Source organism: Drosophila tropicalis, unplaced genomic scaffold (genome assembly GCF_018151085.1).
Source record: "Drosophila tropicalis isolate 14030-0801.00 unplaced genomic scaffold, ASM1815108v1 contig_993, whole genome shotgun sequence".
Classification (NCBI taxonomy): Eukaryota; Metazoa; Arthropoda; class Insecta; order Diptera; family Drosophilidae; genus Drosophila; species Drosophila tropicalis.
In genome coordinates, this window is record NW_027173497.1 from 1115504 (window position 1) to 1135723 (window position 20220).

General features: G+C 37.0%; 1 protein-coding gene and 1 long non-coding RNA gene across 2 annotated transcripts in view; one reads left to right on the forward strand and one right to left on the reverse strand.

Annotated features, from left to right (window-relative positions):
- LOC137586411 (Ig-like and fibronectin type-III domain-containing protein 2) overlaps positions 1-20220 on the reverse strand; it is a 99827-nt gene that overhangs the window by 56329 nt on the left and 23278 nt on the right. Inside the window, 1 exon segment of the mRNA XM_068302432.1 lies at positions 5833-5921. Within this exon segment, the coding sequence (XP_068158533.1) occupies positions 5833-5841 (9 nt within the window). The 5' untranslated portion in view covers positions 5842-5921.
- Positions 11542-11935, forward strand: LOC137586452 (uncharacterized). The gene is made up of 2 exons (XR_011033793.1): positions 11542-11634; positions 11691-11935. It is a non-coding gene; the product is annotated as an uncharacterized lncRNA (long non-coding RNA).

A 20220-nucleotide genomic window follows, 5' to 3' on the forward strand; every position in this document is an offset into this window, starting at 1 on the left:
TTACAGATTAGCATTTGAAAACGATTTACCTAAGATTTCTGCCATTATAGACGAAAAATCATAACCGATAGTTTTGACAAATTTAAAACGGTAACTGGAAACCTTTCAAACGAATTTTGCAAATTTGAAACTCTAATTTTTGGGGGTGTAATAGGGCATTTCGGTAGGTAAATCATTCTTGGGTATTGAATTTTGAACAGTTTCTTCGTACCCAGTTCAAAAAAGTTGAATTATTAACTGGTTTGCTTACTGGACGCACGGTAACAAGGGGGAACGGGCACTTGCCTAACTGATTGACTGCTTGTTGTATACTGGGCAGAAGCCACTGGTAGGGGCGGCGGAGCTACCTTGACCTTGAATGCTTCAAATTACACAGGTAGCACTTGTTCGACAACAACGATTGTGTGCATGTATGTATGTAGATTAAGTTAATTGTTTGGGGCAATCAATTTTTGTGTTTATTTATTTTAATTTATTTTAATTCATATTCATTGAACTCACCTTATCTGGTATGATTTTTGGGTTAGACGTATAAAATATAATATGATGTTCACGATTTACAGCTGTCGCTATTTCGTTCAATATAATCACTAATACACCACTGCATATACATACATACATGTATGTACATACGAGCTACTTGTATTGCAGTAGACGAGAATCCATAAATATTCAAATGCCTGGTCGGGCCAGTTTTTTAAAAAGAACAAAAACCAAACTCGTTTTCCTGGGCATTTGATTTCGCACACTAAAGGGTGAGGGAATCTATATATCTACATTTGTGTGTATTGTATACTTGTATGCACTTGAAAGAAATGTTTCGCAAACCGGTCTATAAATACACATATACATATGTACACAAGTATGTGTATATAAACACGAAAAGATATAGGTATGTAACCTACCTACCGAGTATATGTACATATGCACATACTTACTTACATATGTATATTTTTGTATACCTATATATTAGACAGACCATGAATATTAGCTGTCAGTTATATTGGGCGTACAGGTGACTCGTTTGAAATGTAAATTATACCCACTCGCTACTCGAATACGGGTATGCGGTTTGAGAACATCGCTAAGTTAGGACAGCAATTTTTTGTTTGTTGGAAATATTAACAATAATTTCCAAATCTTTTTTGTTCATTCATTCTGTGTGGTACATCTGTACATACAAACGCAATTTGTGGGGCTTGCCACAGAAGGCCTCCGTAAATGAAAACCTCGAAAATCTAATGACTGGGCTAGCTGAAATTGGTGAACGCTTTCAAGGTGTCCGAGTGGTTTGCTCACTCAATGACGAAATCAATAAAGTGATATGCCAAGACCTTCATTTTCTCTTTTGTAGATAAAGAGACCCTTTACATGGTCTTGCAACGTCTTTCACAATTTTTAATTGTAAGGTCCATTTATGTTCGGCATAAGCCCATACCATCCCAACAACAACACTCTGCGTATACGTGATTATAGAGTTGAGTGTTCGGCCAAAGCCGGATAGAAACGTATTAGCACACATTTATACATGGATTCTACCTTAGATAACATTTATTATTACTTGTGGGGCAACTCTTTAAACAAGTTAATAACTTTGGCTAAGCTCTTTCTGATATTGGGAATTCAATAACTATGTATATTGAAGTAACAAATAAATAAGTAAGTTTAATAAGTAAATCTCGGATTCAGAAATCGGACCACTTTATGACTATGTTTATGTGTATTTCAATTTTAAGTTATTATACATGAAACTCCTTCTAATCAATCTACCTTACTGTTCTAAAACATACACTGTCTGTGGAATGACCGGAAATAAAGTCATCTGCCAGTCAAAGGAATAACGACGAATTGAAAATTTGGCACCTGATGAACCTCATTTGAATATTAATGATCACACCTATGGGCAACGAAATTCGCATTTACTTGTTAGCCTTTGGTACTAGAAAGCAAAACTTAAGTCAGCATTGTATAGTCCCTAGACTTTAATAAAGTCTAAATACATTATATGGTCTGAGATGCTTCCTTTTCTGCGTTGCTGTGTGCGACCAAAAGGAATATAACTTTTCTTTTTCAGGGTATTACAAATATGAAGTTACATTTGCAATTCAAGCCATAAAGCTTTACCCCGTCAGCGTCATAGAAAAACGAATAGGAAGGATATACATATATAAATGAAATAGCTGTGGGACAGCACCCTATCGCATGAGCCATCCATAAAGCTAGGCCTGAGGTAGTCCACAGAACTGCAGGGTAGTTAAACGAAAATAAAAACAAAGATTTAATGAACCCCTAATGATTTAAGCGGGTATAGATAAAGTTATCCCGCCTCTCCTTCCCCCTATTTGCGATTGCCAATTGTGTTAAAAGTTAAAAAGCGGTACGGAAAAATTTCTATTATGTTGGTAAATTTTTACCTCCTTTTTGTGAGCTATTAACAACAACAAACTGCTAAAGTGAATGCGCCCCAGCCAAACTCTGAATTTCAGAGGCACTGCCACCCATTAAACAAAACTTAATTAGCCCTAAATAAGCAACAGAGCCAATGAGCAGAGAGCGACCGATGGGAAAGGGTGCAACGTCTGTTGGCTGTGGTGCTTAGGGTGGGGGTGAATGACTTTGCATTTTAATGCAAAACTGAACTGTCATTGATTACTTCGACTGGGTCGGATGGGGACTGGTGCAGTATTTCTCGTTCTTGTGCATTTTGCGCGATAAGTTGATTAAATTGCATAAAAGTGGGCCTGAACAGAGGACGCGCAGTGGACGAGGAATAAAACGCATTAGTCGGCGGTTGAGTGGCGGCAGAACTTAAATTGAGATTGAGTGCCGCTAATTTGAATTCGTAATTTCCTTTTTCAGTCCGACACACTAAACGAAAGTCCGACTTCGTGGGGCCTCCGATGCGAGGGTGTGACCGTAAAATTTCTTAGAATACTGCAATTTTGTTGCTAGCTTTTTCTATCGTTATGCTACCTCGTCTGCCCCCCTTATTCATTTTCTCCTCCATATTCTCTGACTTTACGGCTGCATTATTTGAGCTCTTTTCTAAAGGCACTTGCAACTACTATACCTTTTGCATCCTTTCGTTCTTTTAACTTTATCGTGCAACTTGCAACTTTGCTTTTGCCAGTTTAACGACATCGCAGTGACGGTCGAACGAGCACGCAAGTACAGTCAGTAAAGGGAGCAAACACGCCAAGGAATCCATCTCAAGGACAGCACAAATGTCTGGACGATGTGGTACCCAGTATAATGAGAAAAAAGTGTTTCTCAACCTGTTTTACTTTCGATTACTTACGATATACACACATAATCCTCGAAGAATGTATAAACATTTATCAAAAATCTTGCCTTGAAAGTTTAAATTTTGGGTAGCTTCCCTAAATTTAATCTTCTAGAAATGGACGAAAACAAGACTAAAAAAACTTGTTTCACTTTAAGATTTTGTAGATTGAAAATGACTAAATGCTAAAATGACGAGATTCTAAATAATTCCTCATCTCTTTCACTCCTTATATTCTTACAAAATATACACTTCACATTGGAATAAAGGCTTCGATTAATGTTAAAACACTGGTCATGTACTCTCTTTTTTTCTGTCGACATTATTGGGCACGGTCCCCTTGGAAAGTGGTAACGCTTTGAACGCACTTAAAAAGAGTTGGGAATTCGTTTTCTTTCAATAATTTCCAAATAAAAATTATGAAATTTTTTCTGTTTAGCAAAGTTAGTCATAGAAATTACATCGCTTTGTGTTGTTATTTATTATTTTATTTTTGATTTTACTATTTACCCAAATACAAAAGCTGGTAACAGTTCTAACTCCCATTTATGTTACCCATACCCAGTACCCAACTGGGTCAACAAGACAGTTTTATTTCCAGTGCATGAAACTGATCAACTTAAACAACACAAAAAAATGCAAAAATGTTAGTTTTTTACAGTTCAGAAATACATACATACATACATACATATATACTCAGCGCAATTGGATCGAGAAATGAATTTGGTCAAAATAATATGTATTTGGCCATCATTAGACATAATAATTATCAAAAATATCGAATAAAGTTGTATAAAATGAAATGAGGCGTTACTTTGATTCAGGTTTGTAGGCTGTTCTTTAGTAGAAATCATGTGAAAGATTTTTTACTTTGAGACCAGTGGAGGAAGAGTAACACAAAAGCTTGCAACAGAACACAAACTTGAGCACGGCCGAAGTAGACCTGACCCTCTAGTTCTATACTTTTTTTTTTTTGTTTTTTGTTTCTGGTTCTTTGGTGAACCTCGACAAATGTAGTTCAAAGTCGTGCTACATCGTAAATCCATCGTTGAACTATAAAAAACCTCCTTACTGCGATTTGTACCTCTCTTGCCTGAACCTCGAAGAACCTAAGTTCGCTTGGCTTTGGGCTTTTGCTCGGCTGCCCCAACCCGTGAGCATTTTTTAATCCGATTTTGTTGCATTTTTTTTTGTACCGTACAGCGCTGAGTGGAAGTGTATATGTGTTTCTTGGCGATTACGCTTGCTTTTCCTCTTCTTTCTCCGACATTCCACTTTTTGATTATTTTAGTTTAACCCTGTGTACTGTAACCACCTAACGATTTCACATTTTTTATTTAATATAAGCGGTGTTTCCCATTTTCCGCTGTTCCTTTTGCTGCCAGCCTTGGTTGACTATTTTAAGCCGTAAAAACCCTTAACCATGGCTTAGCTCTGCAGACCATAAGTTTAACTAGAATGCACTGGGCGAAATTGTTTTTAATTTTTGAGATGCCAAGTACGTCCACATAACACTTTCATGCATAAGCTGTAAAATGGATAGAAAACTGTGTATGCTCCGTTGGACCAACATGCTGCCTAGATACCTTTGGTAAGTGTGTTTAGTAGTCTAGAGACTAACACATATACATATGTAGATGTACATAGAGCAAATAAAATCAAATCATATTTCCAGGGTTTTACTATTTCGCCAAAATAATCTAAGTACATATGTATATGGCTAGGCCATCTAAGAAACGTTTCTAATGGACTGAATTCTTTTTAAATTAAACATAGTAAGCAAAAGCAAAATGGTTCTCACTGATTTGGATTTGTTTGGGTAATCCTTTCGACTCAAAAAGTGCTTATGTACACGCTGACCACCAACACAAGGCACAAGAGACACCACAAGCACTAGCAGCAAGCTCTCTGAGATTGCCCAAGTCCTTCACAGAACTCCAAATCGGAAGTTCGTATATCGCTGCCTTCTGCCTTCTGCCTGCTATTTCCATTCGTTGGCTCTTTTCTAGTTGGCCTATTTGCATTATGAATTATTTATTTTGTTTATTTTTTCTTTAAAAAAGGAAAAACGAACGCCGGAAAATGTTGCAGAAGTGGAATTCTTGACGTCGTTCTCGTGATAAACGTTCGCCAAAACTAAACCCAGGCCCCTAAAATAAAGCGCTCGAAATTCGCGAAAAGTGTTTGTTTGGATTAAATTTATGAATATTATATTCAAGAAAAAAGATCCAGCTACCAGGGTAAGCTACTGCAATGCCAGAAAGTTTGTCTATAAATTCCTTTTTTTCGGTTTCGTTTACGGCACAACCCGTGCATGCCGCCACAACACATCTACCCACATTCTCATACTGACACCACAATTACCAACATCATCCCCGTTTCCACCCACCCAATTCGCTTTAGGGTACAATTTTGGTCAAGTTGTTTATTTTGACGGCATCATAAAATAAAATATCGACGGAATATCTTTGCAAGGGTTGAAACTCCATCTAAATAGTTGAAATACTTATAACAAACACTGTATCTTGATAGATATTTTGATAACTTACGAGGCTCATAAATTATGCGGGTACTAAATTCTTTCAGCTTCAGAGGTATATTAAATTTCGTGCAAATCATTCGGTGGCTCGCTGGAAATCTGCAATACAGAATTGGTAAATTAATATGGGCAACTTGAACAAAAGCATAAAGAAAAAAAACTATTTTGGAAATATTATTTTTAAGCCGATCGCATAAATTTAGACCAGTCATTAATAAGTGAATAAAACTGAAAGTTGCTGATAAAAGTCACGAACCAATTGTTTCTATCGGAGCCATATGAAATGGTAGTACAATCTTAAAGAAGGCAATGTTATTAAACAGACAAAAATATTAACGATTTTTAGGACAATCACTTAAAGCATTGATGATATGACTTTGCATTGTACGCAGTACCGTCCAGGCAAAATAAAGAGTCCAATGAATCCGAGATACACAATGCTCGCACTCTTTTTTTTTTTTTTGTTTTTGTCACAAAAAAAAGCTATTTCTTTTATGGATGTGCACATATGTATGTATGTATGTGTAAACTGATGTCCGATTATTAATATAGGAGCTACATAAATGTAAATTAGGCTTCGATACCAGGTTTTCTAATATAGGGGCTTTTTGTGGGTCAGGAATTCCCCACTAATTGGTAACCTTTTGAAAATTTCAAGACCAACAGCCCTGTAGACTGATCAGAACTAATCCAAACGTCAGATTACGAACGTAATCGTATCGATCTTGTAAATTTACAAAAACCAAAGCATGTGTAAGCATTGCCTACGCGTTGCTCTCTTTAGCTAATGGCGGTAGAGAAAACATGTCAATCCAAACGTGTGGCGTTTAAGCCAAACTTTATGTGGTTAAAGTCAAAAGTTGGCCGACTGCTCTGCTTCTCTCACTCCTTCCTTTTACTGCTACTCCTTCCACTTCTTCCATTTCCTCCTCTGCACTTCCGACCACTATTTGTTTGGGGTGTTTTGCGAAAATTTATTTATTGCTGCATGCTTCTCTGTTACCATTGGGGCACCATTCCCCGTCTTTGTGTACCTGCAGCAGAAGGAGGAACTGGAACAGAAACAGAAACTACAGAGTAATGGATTAAATAAAAAGCTAAACTGTGCTCTGCTGTTTTGTGCTGTGCTATGCAGGTGCCGGCATCGTCAGGCCAAACAATGTTTTTAACTATGGCTTTAAATGCTTAATTGTAAAATACTTAGTTTTTACAGCGCCAAGGTAAGAGAAATACATTGACGTGCTGCAAATACCTGCTGTTTATTTGCTGCTACTTGTTATGGTCATTTAAGTTTTACCAGATCTGGAGTACTTATAACTACAATAAAATAAGGCGTCGTGTCGACGATGAACCAAGCGACACAACTATTTCAAATTCATAAGACCAAATTAGTATGTATATTATCTCGTTCGCTATTAAAAGCAGACGAGCTTATTAGCGCTCCTACCGGCCAACTTCGGCCTTTATGTCCTCTCGGTGAAAACGTTTTTGGTATAACGCGGCCACTCTGTTACAATACCATTTTTAAACAACTTGCTGGGTAAATAAATATGAATAATAATGGGATACCATGCAGCTAAAGGGTGAAATGCTATAAAAAAGTCGCGACAAAGTATGTAACAGACAGAAAGCAGCTGAGTTCGGAAACACCTTAAAGTAAATGTGTGCTCACACCCTTGAACATTCTTCAAGGAAATCGGACAAAAAGTCCACTTGCTGGGTTGTTTCATGTGGGCGGCGAGCTGCCTGGTCAGCGTAAATACTTTTTGGATAATAAATAGTATACGGTAGTGTACATAGTACATAGTAACTAGTTTCACTGTTAATATGCTTCTTATAAGGATATTTGGAATATTCGTAGTCCACTCATTGAACAGGATCCTTGCAATAGTTGGTTGTTAATGTGACTTCTCAGGGCTCTGGGTACTTTTAAAATTTATTATATTGTCGTTGAAATTGTAGTTTCTCGCCACGCCTTATGCTAACTGACTCGACTCGACTCTCCGCAATTTATTTGTTAGGGTTATGTCTCCCTTTTGGTTACATTCCTTTTCGTTAAGCCAACCTTTATTCGTTCGCCCAGAACTTGGTAATTAAAGTGAAATAGAGTGTGGGTGTGAGCAACCTTATTTGAAATCCTTTAAATGTTTGTCTAGCTGCTGTTTGAGAATCGCTAGTATCTTTAACACCCGAAAAATGCTTTCAGGGCTTACTCATTTTTACCCTACCCTTATCACAAAGCAGCACTAGTATACATATGTATATCGAGTTATGGGTGTATGCTCCGCATAGTTGTTGTTTGCTATTCATCGTTCCCGGTACATACACAACGTTGTTCCAGTCACAGTAGTCTGAGTGGTTGTTACACCCTTGCAATTAGGGTATATTGACTTTTGTAAGAAGCTATAATGGACAAAAGGAAGGTAACACATATGTACATATACATATGTATATACATTCTTGATCAGCTCGGCGGGATGATTCCATATAGCCATTGTCGTCCGTCTGTCGGTGTGTCTTAAACTATAGAACGCCTAGACTGTAGAACATAAGTTTTTGCACTTAAAGTACTATACACTTCAAGCGTTGTATATCTCAGAACTAGCCGGATCGGAGCATCAAATTATATGGCTTCCATAGGAAATATTGGTGGACAACAATGACTTTTATCAATAACTTCCATATTTTTCAAACGATTGTTAAAAAATAGTATTAAATTATAAATTAATATAATAAGTTTTAACGACTATGCCTTGAGATCGGGCGACAACATCATATAGCCTCACATATATAAAATAAAATATTCTTCAGAAAAACTTGCAAGGGTATACAAACTTCGGCACGACCGAGCTTGGTCCCTGCCCTCAGGTTTTTGTACTCTATCTTGTTGTTCTTTTTGTTTCTTTGTTGTTCGTACAACGTAAAATTAATTTGCACAGCCGTTTTTCATTGCGTTTGTCGCTTCAATGTTTGATGTCTGTGTGTGGGTGTGCCAGTATGCGAGTGTCAGCGTGCGTTCCTTGCATATTTTAGCAAATTGCATTTATTCCAAATTTATCGTCGCCACCTATAACTCCAGCTTCCCTTCAGATCTTGCCAAGTACCGTGATACGATTCTGAAAACTCTTACATTAAATAAAATATCGAAGAAGTCGCTGACTAATTTTGATCAAACCTCTTTTCAAGAGCGTAGTTGGGATTCAAATTAGAAGGAGCAGACAGGACCATGAACCCATGGGGTGAAATGGTATGTTTAAGTCGCCAAAATGTATGTAACATTTAGAAGCTTTTCCGACCCCATTTAATTTTTATACCCTTGCAAAAAGGGTATATTAATTTTGGTCAGAAGTGTGCAACGCATAGAACGAAGCATCTCCGACCATACAAAGTATATATATTCTTGATCAACACGACGAGACGAGTTCAAATAGCCATGTCCGTCCGTCCGTCTGGATCAACGCAAACTCCTCCTAGACCGTAAGAGCTACAGAGTTGAAATTTTGCACGTAGGCTTGTATATACTGCAGGGGTTGTATATCTCGGATTCAGCCGGATCGGACCACTATATCATATAGCTCCCATACAAACCCCAAAGTCACGAACAGTGACTTTTCTCAATAACTTCGTTAATTTCTGTGCTATTATCGTGAAACTTAATATTAGAGAGTTTATTACGCCTGTTTACTACTGTGCCAAATTTGATAAAGATCGGGTGACTATATCATATAGCTCCCATAGGAACGATCAGTCGAAAACAGTGACTTTTGTAAATAACTTCGTTACTTTTAACGTGATTGTTTTTTGAAATTAAACATTTCTTAATTTAATATATCTGTTAATGACTGTGTCGAATTTGATAAAGATCGGGTGACTATATCATATAGCTCCCATAAGAACGATCGGTGGAAAACAGTGACTTTGAGCAATATCTTCGTTATTTCCTATGATTGTAGGCCATTCTTTCGCAAACATAAGCCTTTTCAGATAAAACGTTATTCCACATTGATGGCTAATAGGTAAGGAAAGAGTTACCAAAAAAGTTGTAAGGGTATAAAAACTTTGACGCGGTCAAAGTTAGACCCGGCCCTTTGGTTTATATATATTCTTGATCAGCACCAACAATCAAGTCGATCTAGCCTTGTCCGTCTGTCCGTATGAACACTTAGATATCGGAGACCGTAAGAGCTAGAAGCACCAAATTTGGTATGTAGACTTGTGTAGTATGCACAGGTATCCAGTTAGTTAATAATTTTTTCCACGCCTTTTTTCGGCCCGCAATTTAATCAAAAGTAGTTTTCTTAAAGACTATATTACCTACAGACATTCATTTTGGTGTGTATACCACTCCCAAATCCGCCCCTAAAACTAAAAAAAAAAATGAAGCAAGTAAGTCGACTCGTCGACTCGGGTATACCATACACCAGGTGAAACAAATTTTTTTAAATTTCGAAAACCAAATGTACATATGTCTATTAAATTGATTTTACATGTCTTATACTATGTGCTATCTCGCTCACTCTACAAACACACGAGCACTCTAGCGCCGCTACTAGCCAACGGCCAATTCTGGCCTTGTGGACCGCGTAGTAAAATACGTTCATACGCATATTTTGCATGTTTCTAGTCCGATTTCAATCAAATTTGGTAGTTTTGTAGAAATAGATAAGATTAATTAGTCTGCCGAATTTGAATGCGATAGTCAAAAAACTACAGGAGAAAATCGGTTTTTTCTTAATTATGGAGGCGGAAGTGGGCGTGGCAAAATATGAAAATATATATACTCTGCGCGAATACTAAGCCAGTATACATACTAAATTTGGTGACTTTAGCTTTGTTCGTTTTTGATAAAATCAGTTTTGTTTGATTTGCGGGGGCGGAAGTGGGCGTGGCAAAATTTTTAAATAGCCAGTTTCTGCGCGTCTATTAAACTAGTCTTCATATCAAATTTGATGTCGGTAGCTGTCATAGTTTTTAAGGAAATCAGTTTTATGTAAATTCCGGGGGCGGAAGGGGGCGTGGCAAAAAGTTTAAACAATTAGTTTCTGCGCGCTAACTAATCGGGTATACAAACTAAATTTGATGTCTCTAGCTGTCATACTTTTTAAGAAAAACAGTTTTATGTGATTCCTGGGGGCGTAAGGGGGCGTGGCCGAAATTCCAATTAACTCTGAACATGTGCATACTACACGAGTATACATACCAAATTTGGTGGCTCTAGCTCTTATAGTCTCCGAGATCTGCGTGTTCATACAGACAGACGGACGGACGGACGGACAGACGGGCATGGCTAGATCGACTCGGCTATTCATCCTGATCAAGAATATATATACTTTATAGGGTCGGAGAAGCTTCCTTCTGCCTGTTACATACATTTTGGCGACTTTAATATACCATTTCACCCTATGGGTGTATGGTATAAAAACAGATCAGAAGTCACCAAATTTGGCATCCATAATGTAGAAAAAACCGATTCCTGCAGTTTTTCGCCTATCGAAATGAAATTCAGCACACTTTTTAGTCTTACTAATTTCTACCGACCCAGAAAGCAATATCTAAATAATTATTAAAATCGGACTAGAAATATTTACATAAAGATAGCATGTACAAACGTGTTTAATTTGGCGGTCCTTAAGGTAGAAGGTGGCGTGTAGTTGTAGGAGTGAGCGAGATGGCAATTTCGACAATTCGAAATTTAAAATTGTTGTTTCGAAGTCGGCCAGGCGACTTACTTTATTTAAATACATTTCAATTTGAATCTCTTCTAAATTTAACGCTCTGGGAGTGCAGCTGCCGTCCCCAGCTATGCCTGTAAGTAAGTAAGTTGTCCCGCCAGTGGACCAAGTGAAACAACTGTTTTAAATTTTTAAGACCCAATTCATTTTACATGCTGTGGCTAGATCGACTTGGATGTTGATGCTGATCAAGAATATATACAAGCTTTATGGGGACAGGAAGCTTCCTTTTGTCTGTACCACAAATTTCGGCGACTTCAATATACCACTTTTCAGACTATACTAGGACGAGCCATTAGCTAGATTTTGTTTGTATATATTTTGTAACATTAAAAGCTAAAGCTGGTTTTCCGTTGACTTAAAACAATTTACGAAGTATAAGCAATGCTTTTTGCACCGCAAACAACAACAGTAACAATATTGTTGTCAAGATTGATGAACACCTTAATTATGACTGGTCTGATGTACCAATTTTTATCCAAATATAGCTTTAATTTTGGAACCCTACCACCATTTTGCCCCACCCCAACTTTTAGCATTTTAAATCACAATTTCACCATTTCACATTTTTTCTTCCATGGTACTTTTAGTCATCTTCGCCTTCTTTTGGGCGTCGCCAAATGGAAGTTAAGTTTTCTTATGAGTGAAGGCTTGAGCCCACGCTTGAAGTGGTCGCTATGGAAAGTATTTTCTTTTGGACTGTGAAGTCGATTTGCTAAATGCTAATATAGATCTTTGACTATTTATTATGAACAGACTTAAGTCGAAATCGACATATAATACAAACATGTTGTTTTGTCGGATAGAACATGCATAATTTGATTAATACTCTAACTCTACACCAAAAGACCTCAAAAATTACAAAAATTTCGATATCCCCCTAAACAGATGCTGGGGCTAACTCAAAAATTTTAAGGAGTACACATGTCTACCATGATATTAATATTACTTGGGAGCCGAGAAAATCAACTTCATAGTTGAAAAAACCAAATCGTGCTAACCTAGTGACCACCGCTGTATGTTATAGAGGTCATCTAATTCAGTGCTTTGATGTGGTTAGTTGCAGTGCAGTATAAAAGGTATTCGTTTACTTTACGGAATAATGTTTTTCGTGATTCTCTGATTTCAAAAGGCAAATATAATGCATTTGTTGTCCTTTCAGAAAGCTTCCAAATTAAGAAAATGGTTAAATTATCTTTATTTATGTAGTACGGATATATGTACGCGGAAGCACTAACGTATGTATATACACGTGTGCTTAAGTCGCATACCCAGACATATGGCTAAATCATACTCCGTACTACAGCAAGAGATTATTTTGGCCTTTCTTTTTATCTTGCATGCGTCAGTGTGCGCAGTTGGTGCGCTCAAAAAGTCAGTGAAGCAAACTGGAAGGCAGCCTGCCAATTTGTTCTGTTTGGCTCTCTGCTGTCTAACCTCAAGCTCCTGCTTCTAGTACACTAGACCTGCTCATGCAGCATTGCCTCCACTTTGCCCTTCCTCCACAACAATGGTTTGGTTTTGCCAAGCGCGACGGTGCAAAGCTGACAGCTGCTTAAATAATTTCCAGTCATGTGCGCCGCCCACAAAACACAACTAAACCGAACGTAAGTACAATAATAATAAAAAGAAGAGCATAAAAAAAGCTTGAATGGAAAAGAAAGAAGAAAGAAGAAAATGGAAGAGCAAGGAAAGTTCCCCTTCCGGCTTTTCGGGGTGGAGAACTTTGTCTTTTAAGTCGACTTTACGTCGTCGTAGGCGACGACTATCTACTATATGCACATATACAGTATATGTATCTATATCTATTTGGCCGTGTGTGTTTGTGTGTAAGGGTGCGTATCAATATGCCGGGTCACTTTTTTGCAGGAATTTTTTCCACTGTGGACTAAATCTATGTGTCTGCTTCATGTTTAATTGCCCCTCGTGAAGATTTCAATCTTTCCGAGCTGAAATTGTGCCGACAAAAGGGAGACTTTGCTCAAAGATTTCAAGTTAAGGCAATCAATGCAGGGCTAATTCAAGATTCTGCTCGCGAGTTCCTTCGATTCTTATATTCCCCTTCCTTTCTCTCTTAGTCTGTCGGCTTTCCGGAAATGACAAGGAAATTGTGTAAATTGATTAAAGATAGCCTGGCTTCACTCAATTCTTCCTTAGCTATTTCTACTAAATGCGAAATTCAATCATGACGAAAATTTAACATTTGTAGTAGCTTTATTTAAATGTAATTTTTTTTACCATGAAAAGAACATTTAAGTCTACAAAATGTGGTCCAGCTCTAAAAGTCTCCGAGATATAGGTGTTCATATGGACAGACGGACATAGATAGATCGACTCGGTTGTGTATGCCGATGAAGAATATATGTATTTTGGAAATGCTTCCTTCTTCCTCTTACATATGTACACTTGAGCAACTTTAAAAAACTTTGGAGTACAAAAATTGATTTCAAGGTAGGAAATACATAGCCTCAGATATTTGGGAGCTACGAATTGGGTACGTTTCGGTTTATTACTAGAATATGGCCCACCGTAATGCGATCTTAGGAAATTCCGCTCCTTTCGGATCGTGCTAAATCGGATCGGTTTGCATCAATGAAATATTTCGACTGAGAAACCAAAGGACATAAACATATGTATGTATGTATGTATGTATATAAATTTGGTTACAGGAATTTGAAGAAGTTCTTTTACGTGTAGCATGGTATACTGAAATCGGTGCGGCGAACCGCTTACTTAATTTTCTCTTTTACTTAGGTTTTCCATTTTTTCCCCTTTTTGGTGTCGTCATGTTTGTCGTCGTCGCAAAAAAAAACAAGGAGGGAACCGAATTTATCACGAATGAAAATTAATTAAATTAAATGGACTGAAAAAAATGTTATGGCTTTCCATTTTTTTAAGCGCTTAACTGGATTCATACATACATACGAATATATACATACATACATATGTATGTATATATAAATGAAATGATTAATCTACACTCAATTCTTGTTTTGAGACTTTGCCCCATTTTGGGACATTATATATTCTTACCATTATTTTTATACCCTTGCAAAAAGCGTATATTAATTTTGGTCAGGAGTGTGCAACGCATGGAACGAAGCATCTCCGACCATACAAAGTATACTTATATATTCTTGATCAGCACGACGAGACGAGTTTAAATAGCCATGTCCGTCCGTCCGTCCGTCCGTCTGGATCAACGCAAACTCCTCCTAGACCGTAAGAGCTACAGAGAAATTTTGCACGTAGGCTTGTATATACTGCAGGGGTTGTATATCTCGGATTCAGCCGGATCGGACCACTATATCATATAGCTCCCATACAAACCCCAAAGTCACGAACAGTGACTTTTCTCAATAACTTCGTTATTTTCTGTGCTTTTACGGTGAAACTTAATATTAGAGAGTTTATTACACCTATAAACTACTGTGCCGAATTTGATAAAGATCGGGTGACTATATCATATTGCTCCCAAAGGAACGATCGGTGGAAAACAGTGACTATGATCGATATTTTAGTTTTTTCCTATGATTGTAGGCCATTCTTGCCGTGTGCCGAATTTGATAAAGATCGGGTGACTATATCATATTGCTCCCATAGGAACGATCGGTGGAAAACAGTGACTATGATCGATATTTAAGTTTTTTCCTATGATTGTAGGCCATTCTTTTGCAAACATAAGTCTTTTTATATAAAACGTTCTTCCATATTTATGGCTAATAGGTAAGGAGAGAGTTACCAAAAAAGTTGCAAGGGTATAAAAACTTTGACGCGGTCGAAGTTAGCCCCGGCCCTCTGGTTTTTAACTTCATTGGATCATTAATTGAAAACCCCTTCGAATTGGATAACCTTTATTAAGATCGGCTGTAAATTGAATATATATAAACATCTCACAAAAATATACGTTTTTATGCACAAAAGCCCGGCAGATTTTCATTTCCCAGTAGATTAAATTTAAAGTTCTAATGTAAATTTTTGTCTATTAAATGCAAAATGTCTTCGCATTACCATTTAGAATCAAAATTTTTAAATGGTGGCAGTTCATTAAAACCAAATTGAGCCATCAAGCTCCTGGTTAAAACCATACGTTATAACTTATTCCAACTAATGATAACAGTTCCACCCTTAAATTGAACTATGCCACAGTGCTGCACTCACTATGAGGCTGTATGTAAGACTGACAAACCAGGTTCTGCTTTATGCCTTGGCGAAAATAATGAATCGGATGATACAACATTATGAACTCTCCAGCAGTAACTGAAGCTATACGTTGTCACGCATTTTACTTAACGGAGCTACATGGTACTCTTCCTGGAGTCGATAGAATATCAAAAGTATGCAGACGGCGTCTTCTTAGATAGGCAGCTTACTTTTGACGCAGTTTGGCCCTCAGCACTTCCTAAAATTCAAAACCTTCCAACAGGATCGTTTCTTCAAAGTTGTTGTTGATGTCCAATCTTCGCTACAACAATAATAAAGCAAGTAAGTCGACTCGTCGACTTGGGTATACCATACACCAGGTGAAACAAATATTTCAAATTTCGAAAACCAAATGTATGTCTATTAAATTGTTTTTACATGTTTCGCTCACTCTACAAACACACGAGCACTCTGGCGCCGCCACTAACCAACGGCCAATTTTACCCTTATGGATCGCGTAGTAAAATACGTTCATACGCATATTTTGCATGTTTCCAGTCCGATTTCAATCAAATTTGGTAGTTTGGTAGAAATATATAAGATTGGTCTGCAGAATTTGGTTGCGATAGTCAAAAAACTACAGGAGGAAATCGGTTTTTTCTTAATTATGGAGGCGGAAGTGGGCGTGGCAAAATAGTAAAAGATTTATACTCTGCGCGCATACTAAGCCAGTGTACATACTAAATTTGGTGACTTTAGCTTTGTTCGTTTTTGATAAAATCAGTTTTGTTTAATTTACGGGGGCGTAAGTGGGCGTGGCAAAATTTTTAAATAGCCAGTTTCTGCGCGTCTATTAAACTAGTCTTCATACCAAATTTGATGTCGGTAGCTATTACACTTTTTAAGAAAAACAGTTTTATGGAATTCCTGGGGGCGTAAGGGGGGCGTGGCAAAAAGTTTGAACAATTAATTTCTGCGCGCCAACTAACCGGGTATACAAACTAAATTTGATGTCTCTAGCTGTTATACTTTTAAAGAAAAATAGTTTTATGTGATTCCTGGGGGGCGTAAGGGGGCGTGGCCGAAATTCTTATTAACTCTATATATTTACATAATACACGAGTATACATACCAAATTTGGTGGCGCTAGCTCTTTTAGTCTCCGAGATCTGCGTGTTCATACGGACGGACGGACGGACAGACGGACATGGTTAGATTGACTCGGCTGTTCATCCTGATCATGAATATATATACTTTATAAAAAGTATATAGCTTTCCCTGGTCAGGAAATATGGCATCCAGATATAAAGGATAGCTTCTATTTATTTAAATTTTAAAATGTCATGTCCTCTAGTTTGTTAAATATTTCTTAAAGTTATTACATATCCTCTATTCCCACATAAAATTTGATTAAGATGCATTTCAATAAGCAATTATTTTTGAAACACATACAAATATCATAGAGTACGCCTGCAAAGACAAAAATGTACTGGCGGCCAAAGCTATTAGGACTTAGCTTCTCATTTTGATCAAGAATAGCCCTTGCTAAATTTTGATTCATATAATTTTAAAATAGTTGTTTCAGTTCTGGCACGTATGAAATTGCACATATTTTTCCTTGTTTGTTTTTGGCTTGTGGGTTTCCTTTCACAGTTTGTACATCAGCAAAATTGTAAGTAGTCTGCATTGTGCAAAAAGTTTGAAACATATTTAATTTATGACTGTTGAAGGCGAAATCCCCTCAGCATTTAAATCACTTATGCACTTAATCAATGCACTTAATATGCAAGAAAAGTTATAGCATTCGAAAGAGAACACAACTTTGTCTGGCCGACAGCAAAGGAAGAACCTCAAAAACGCCAACTTGCGTTCAGGAATATTATTCTTTGTGAAACAAAAATAAAGCCAAATTTAAATTGCAGTCATTTGTGTGTGGATTCAGTGTTCGTAATGTCATAAGGTCACATAAGTTTTCTCTGAAATCAATTACTGGGGTTTGCCCTTTTAAACCAATTACCGATAACAACTCCATGTACTATGGAGTTGCTAAACGATCATTGGAGCCTTGTTGTGAGCCTACAATCTGAAGTATTCTTCATTAAGGAACAATGTAATCGGAAAACTGTTAAGGTTACAGAGAAAGTTTTTATTCTTATTGCTCATAGAATATTTGAATGTTTGGATTGAAAACTCCCAACAATTATATAGGTATAAAAAGTTGAAACACATACGTCATACAAATAATTATATGTGCATTATTTCTTTTGTCTTGTTTTACTGTTATAAGTTAGTTTTTGAAAGTTTGACGAATGCACAATTATCATGGTATTCTTTGTGCTTGCCATGCGTATAAAATTTTGTCATTCTAATCTCTTTCGTGGTACCGTTACTGTAAAATGATTTGGTTTATCGGGTTCTGCGTAGTAAATAATTATATGTGCAAAACACTTGTGGCTGATCATTCGTACGTAAAGTATTGCTGTTGAAGACTTATTTCTGAAAATTTGCTTAAATCTCTATTGTAAGTATATAATTTTTTTAAATTTATAAATAAAAAACCTTAATTAGTACATAATATATATTGTTGTCAGGCTAAAATGCCTCGTGGTACAAGTTTGTCCGACTACGAGCAGGGAATTATCCTCGGCATGCATGAAAGCGGCTCCAAGATCTCTGAGATAGCAACCAGACTTAACAGGCATAGAAACTGCATAAGTAGCTTCCTGAAAAAGCCATCGAAATATGGTGATACTCGACGCAGCGGACGCAAGACCAACATTGACAAACGATGCAAACGGCAGATTCGACGTCTTGCAGTCGAGGATTCGATGAGCAGCGGTCAAATAAGGGCTCACTTGGATCTTCAAACAACAAGGAGTAGAATCGTTCAGATTGTAAACGAAAATCGTTTCGTTAAACATACCTCAATGGTCCCTAAACCAAAGCTTCTGGAGCGGCATATTAAGGCTCGTTTAGAATTTGCCAATAGATACCGATTCTGGGATAAGGAATGGCACAACATCATCTTTAGCGACGAAAAAAAATTTAATTTAGATGGCCCAGACAATTGCAAAAAATATTGGAGAGATACGCGCCAAGAACGACTATCTTGTTACAAGCGAGGTTTTGGCGGCGGCACCTTGATGGTATGGGCCGCGTTCTTCTATTTAGGAAAGACGCCTATGTGCTTCATATCTACTCGAATGAATGCCAATATGTATATAGAGCTTCTAGACAGTGTTTTGATAGACTTCGCTGGAAATCTTTATGGCGATAATTTGACTTATCAGCAAGACAATGCTTCAATCCACACGGCGCAGGTCACCGAAGACTTTTTCGAAGGAAGAAAAATTCCTGTATTGAAGTGGCCCCCATTGAGTCCGGACCTTAATCCCATCGAGAATCTTTGGGGCATTCTGTCGGCTCGCGTTTTCAAAAATGGAAGACAGTTTGAGACTGTACGACACCTTAAATTGGCTATAGAACAGGAATGGGCTAATATTGACGCATCTGTTCTACAGTCGTTGGTCAATTCTATGCCAAATCGTCTCAACTTAGTCTTAAATAATAAAGGAAAAAGTATTGATTATTAACATAGTTAATACTTCAAAATTACCAACGTTAATTACTTTTAAGAGACCAAAGTGAAAGAATGCACATATAATTATTTACTATGAATATAACTATAATTTAAAATTTTTTATTTTAGTTGAAATTAAGTTTAAATTTTTTTTTTTTTTTTTCTATCTTACATCATGCTATAAATAAAATCACATTCTCAGAAATAATTTAAAAATACTATACGACTTTTTATTTGCAAAAAATATGATGCACATATAATTATTTGTATGACGTATTACACAATGCTACACCAAATGTCAAATCACACCGGCCACTTTTTTGGATAGCAAAAATGGTTCTTGCACCTCCAAACTCAAATGTCATTAAAGTCTGTTAAAAATTTTCCATTTTACATAAAACGTTTTCCGCTTTTGAAGTAACAAAGAAAACTTTAAAGAGTATACAAATTTAGGCTTGACCGAACTTAGCCCCGGCATTCTGGTGTTTTTTTGCATTTCTTGTGTGTTCGCATGTTCAATGTTATGAAAAACGTCAGGAAAAATAATTGTGCAAGAGAACTTCTGACCAAAGGAACTTTTTTTAACCTTTAAGTAATTTGTTGAATATTCGTTTCTATTCTGTGTGTTTGAATGAATGGCAACATGGTTTACATTTTCGCTGGGAATAACAAGTATTCCAAGTGAACAGCAAGTTTTTAGTCATGAGAACCGTGTCGCACTATGATATCACTCTAAGGGATAGTGGATGCTGCTTACTAAAATTCGGGAGTTGGAAGTGGTCCTTGGATCCATCTTTGTACATTTTTCAGGTATATAGTAATCTGATTTTATTCTAATATAAATAACCGACACTTGTAATTATACCAATTGAAAAATAAAAGAGCTAATTATCCAGAACTAATTGCTTGACTCATAGTTTTTATGAAGCTTAGTTTGCCACTG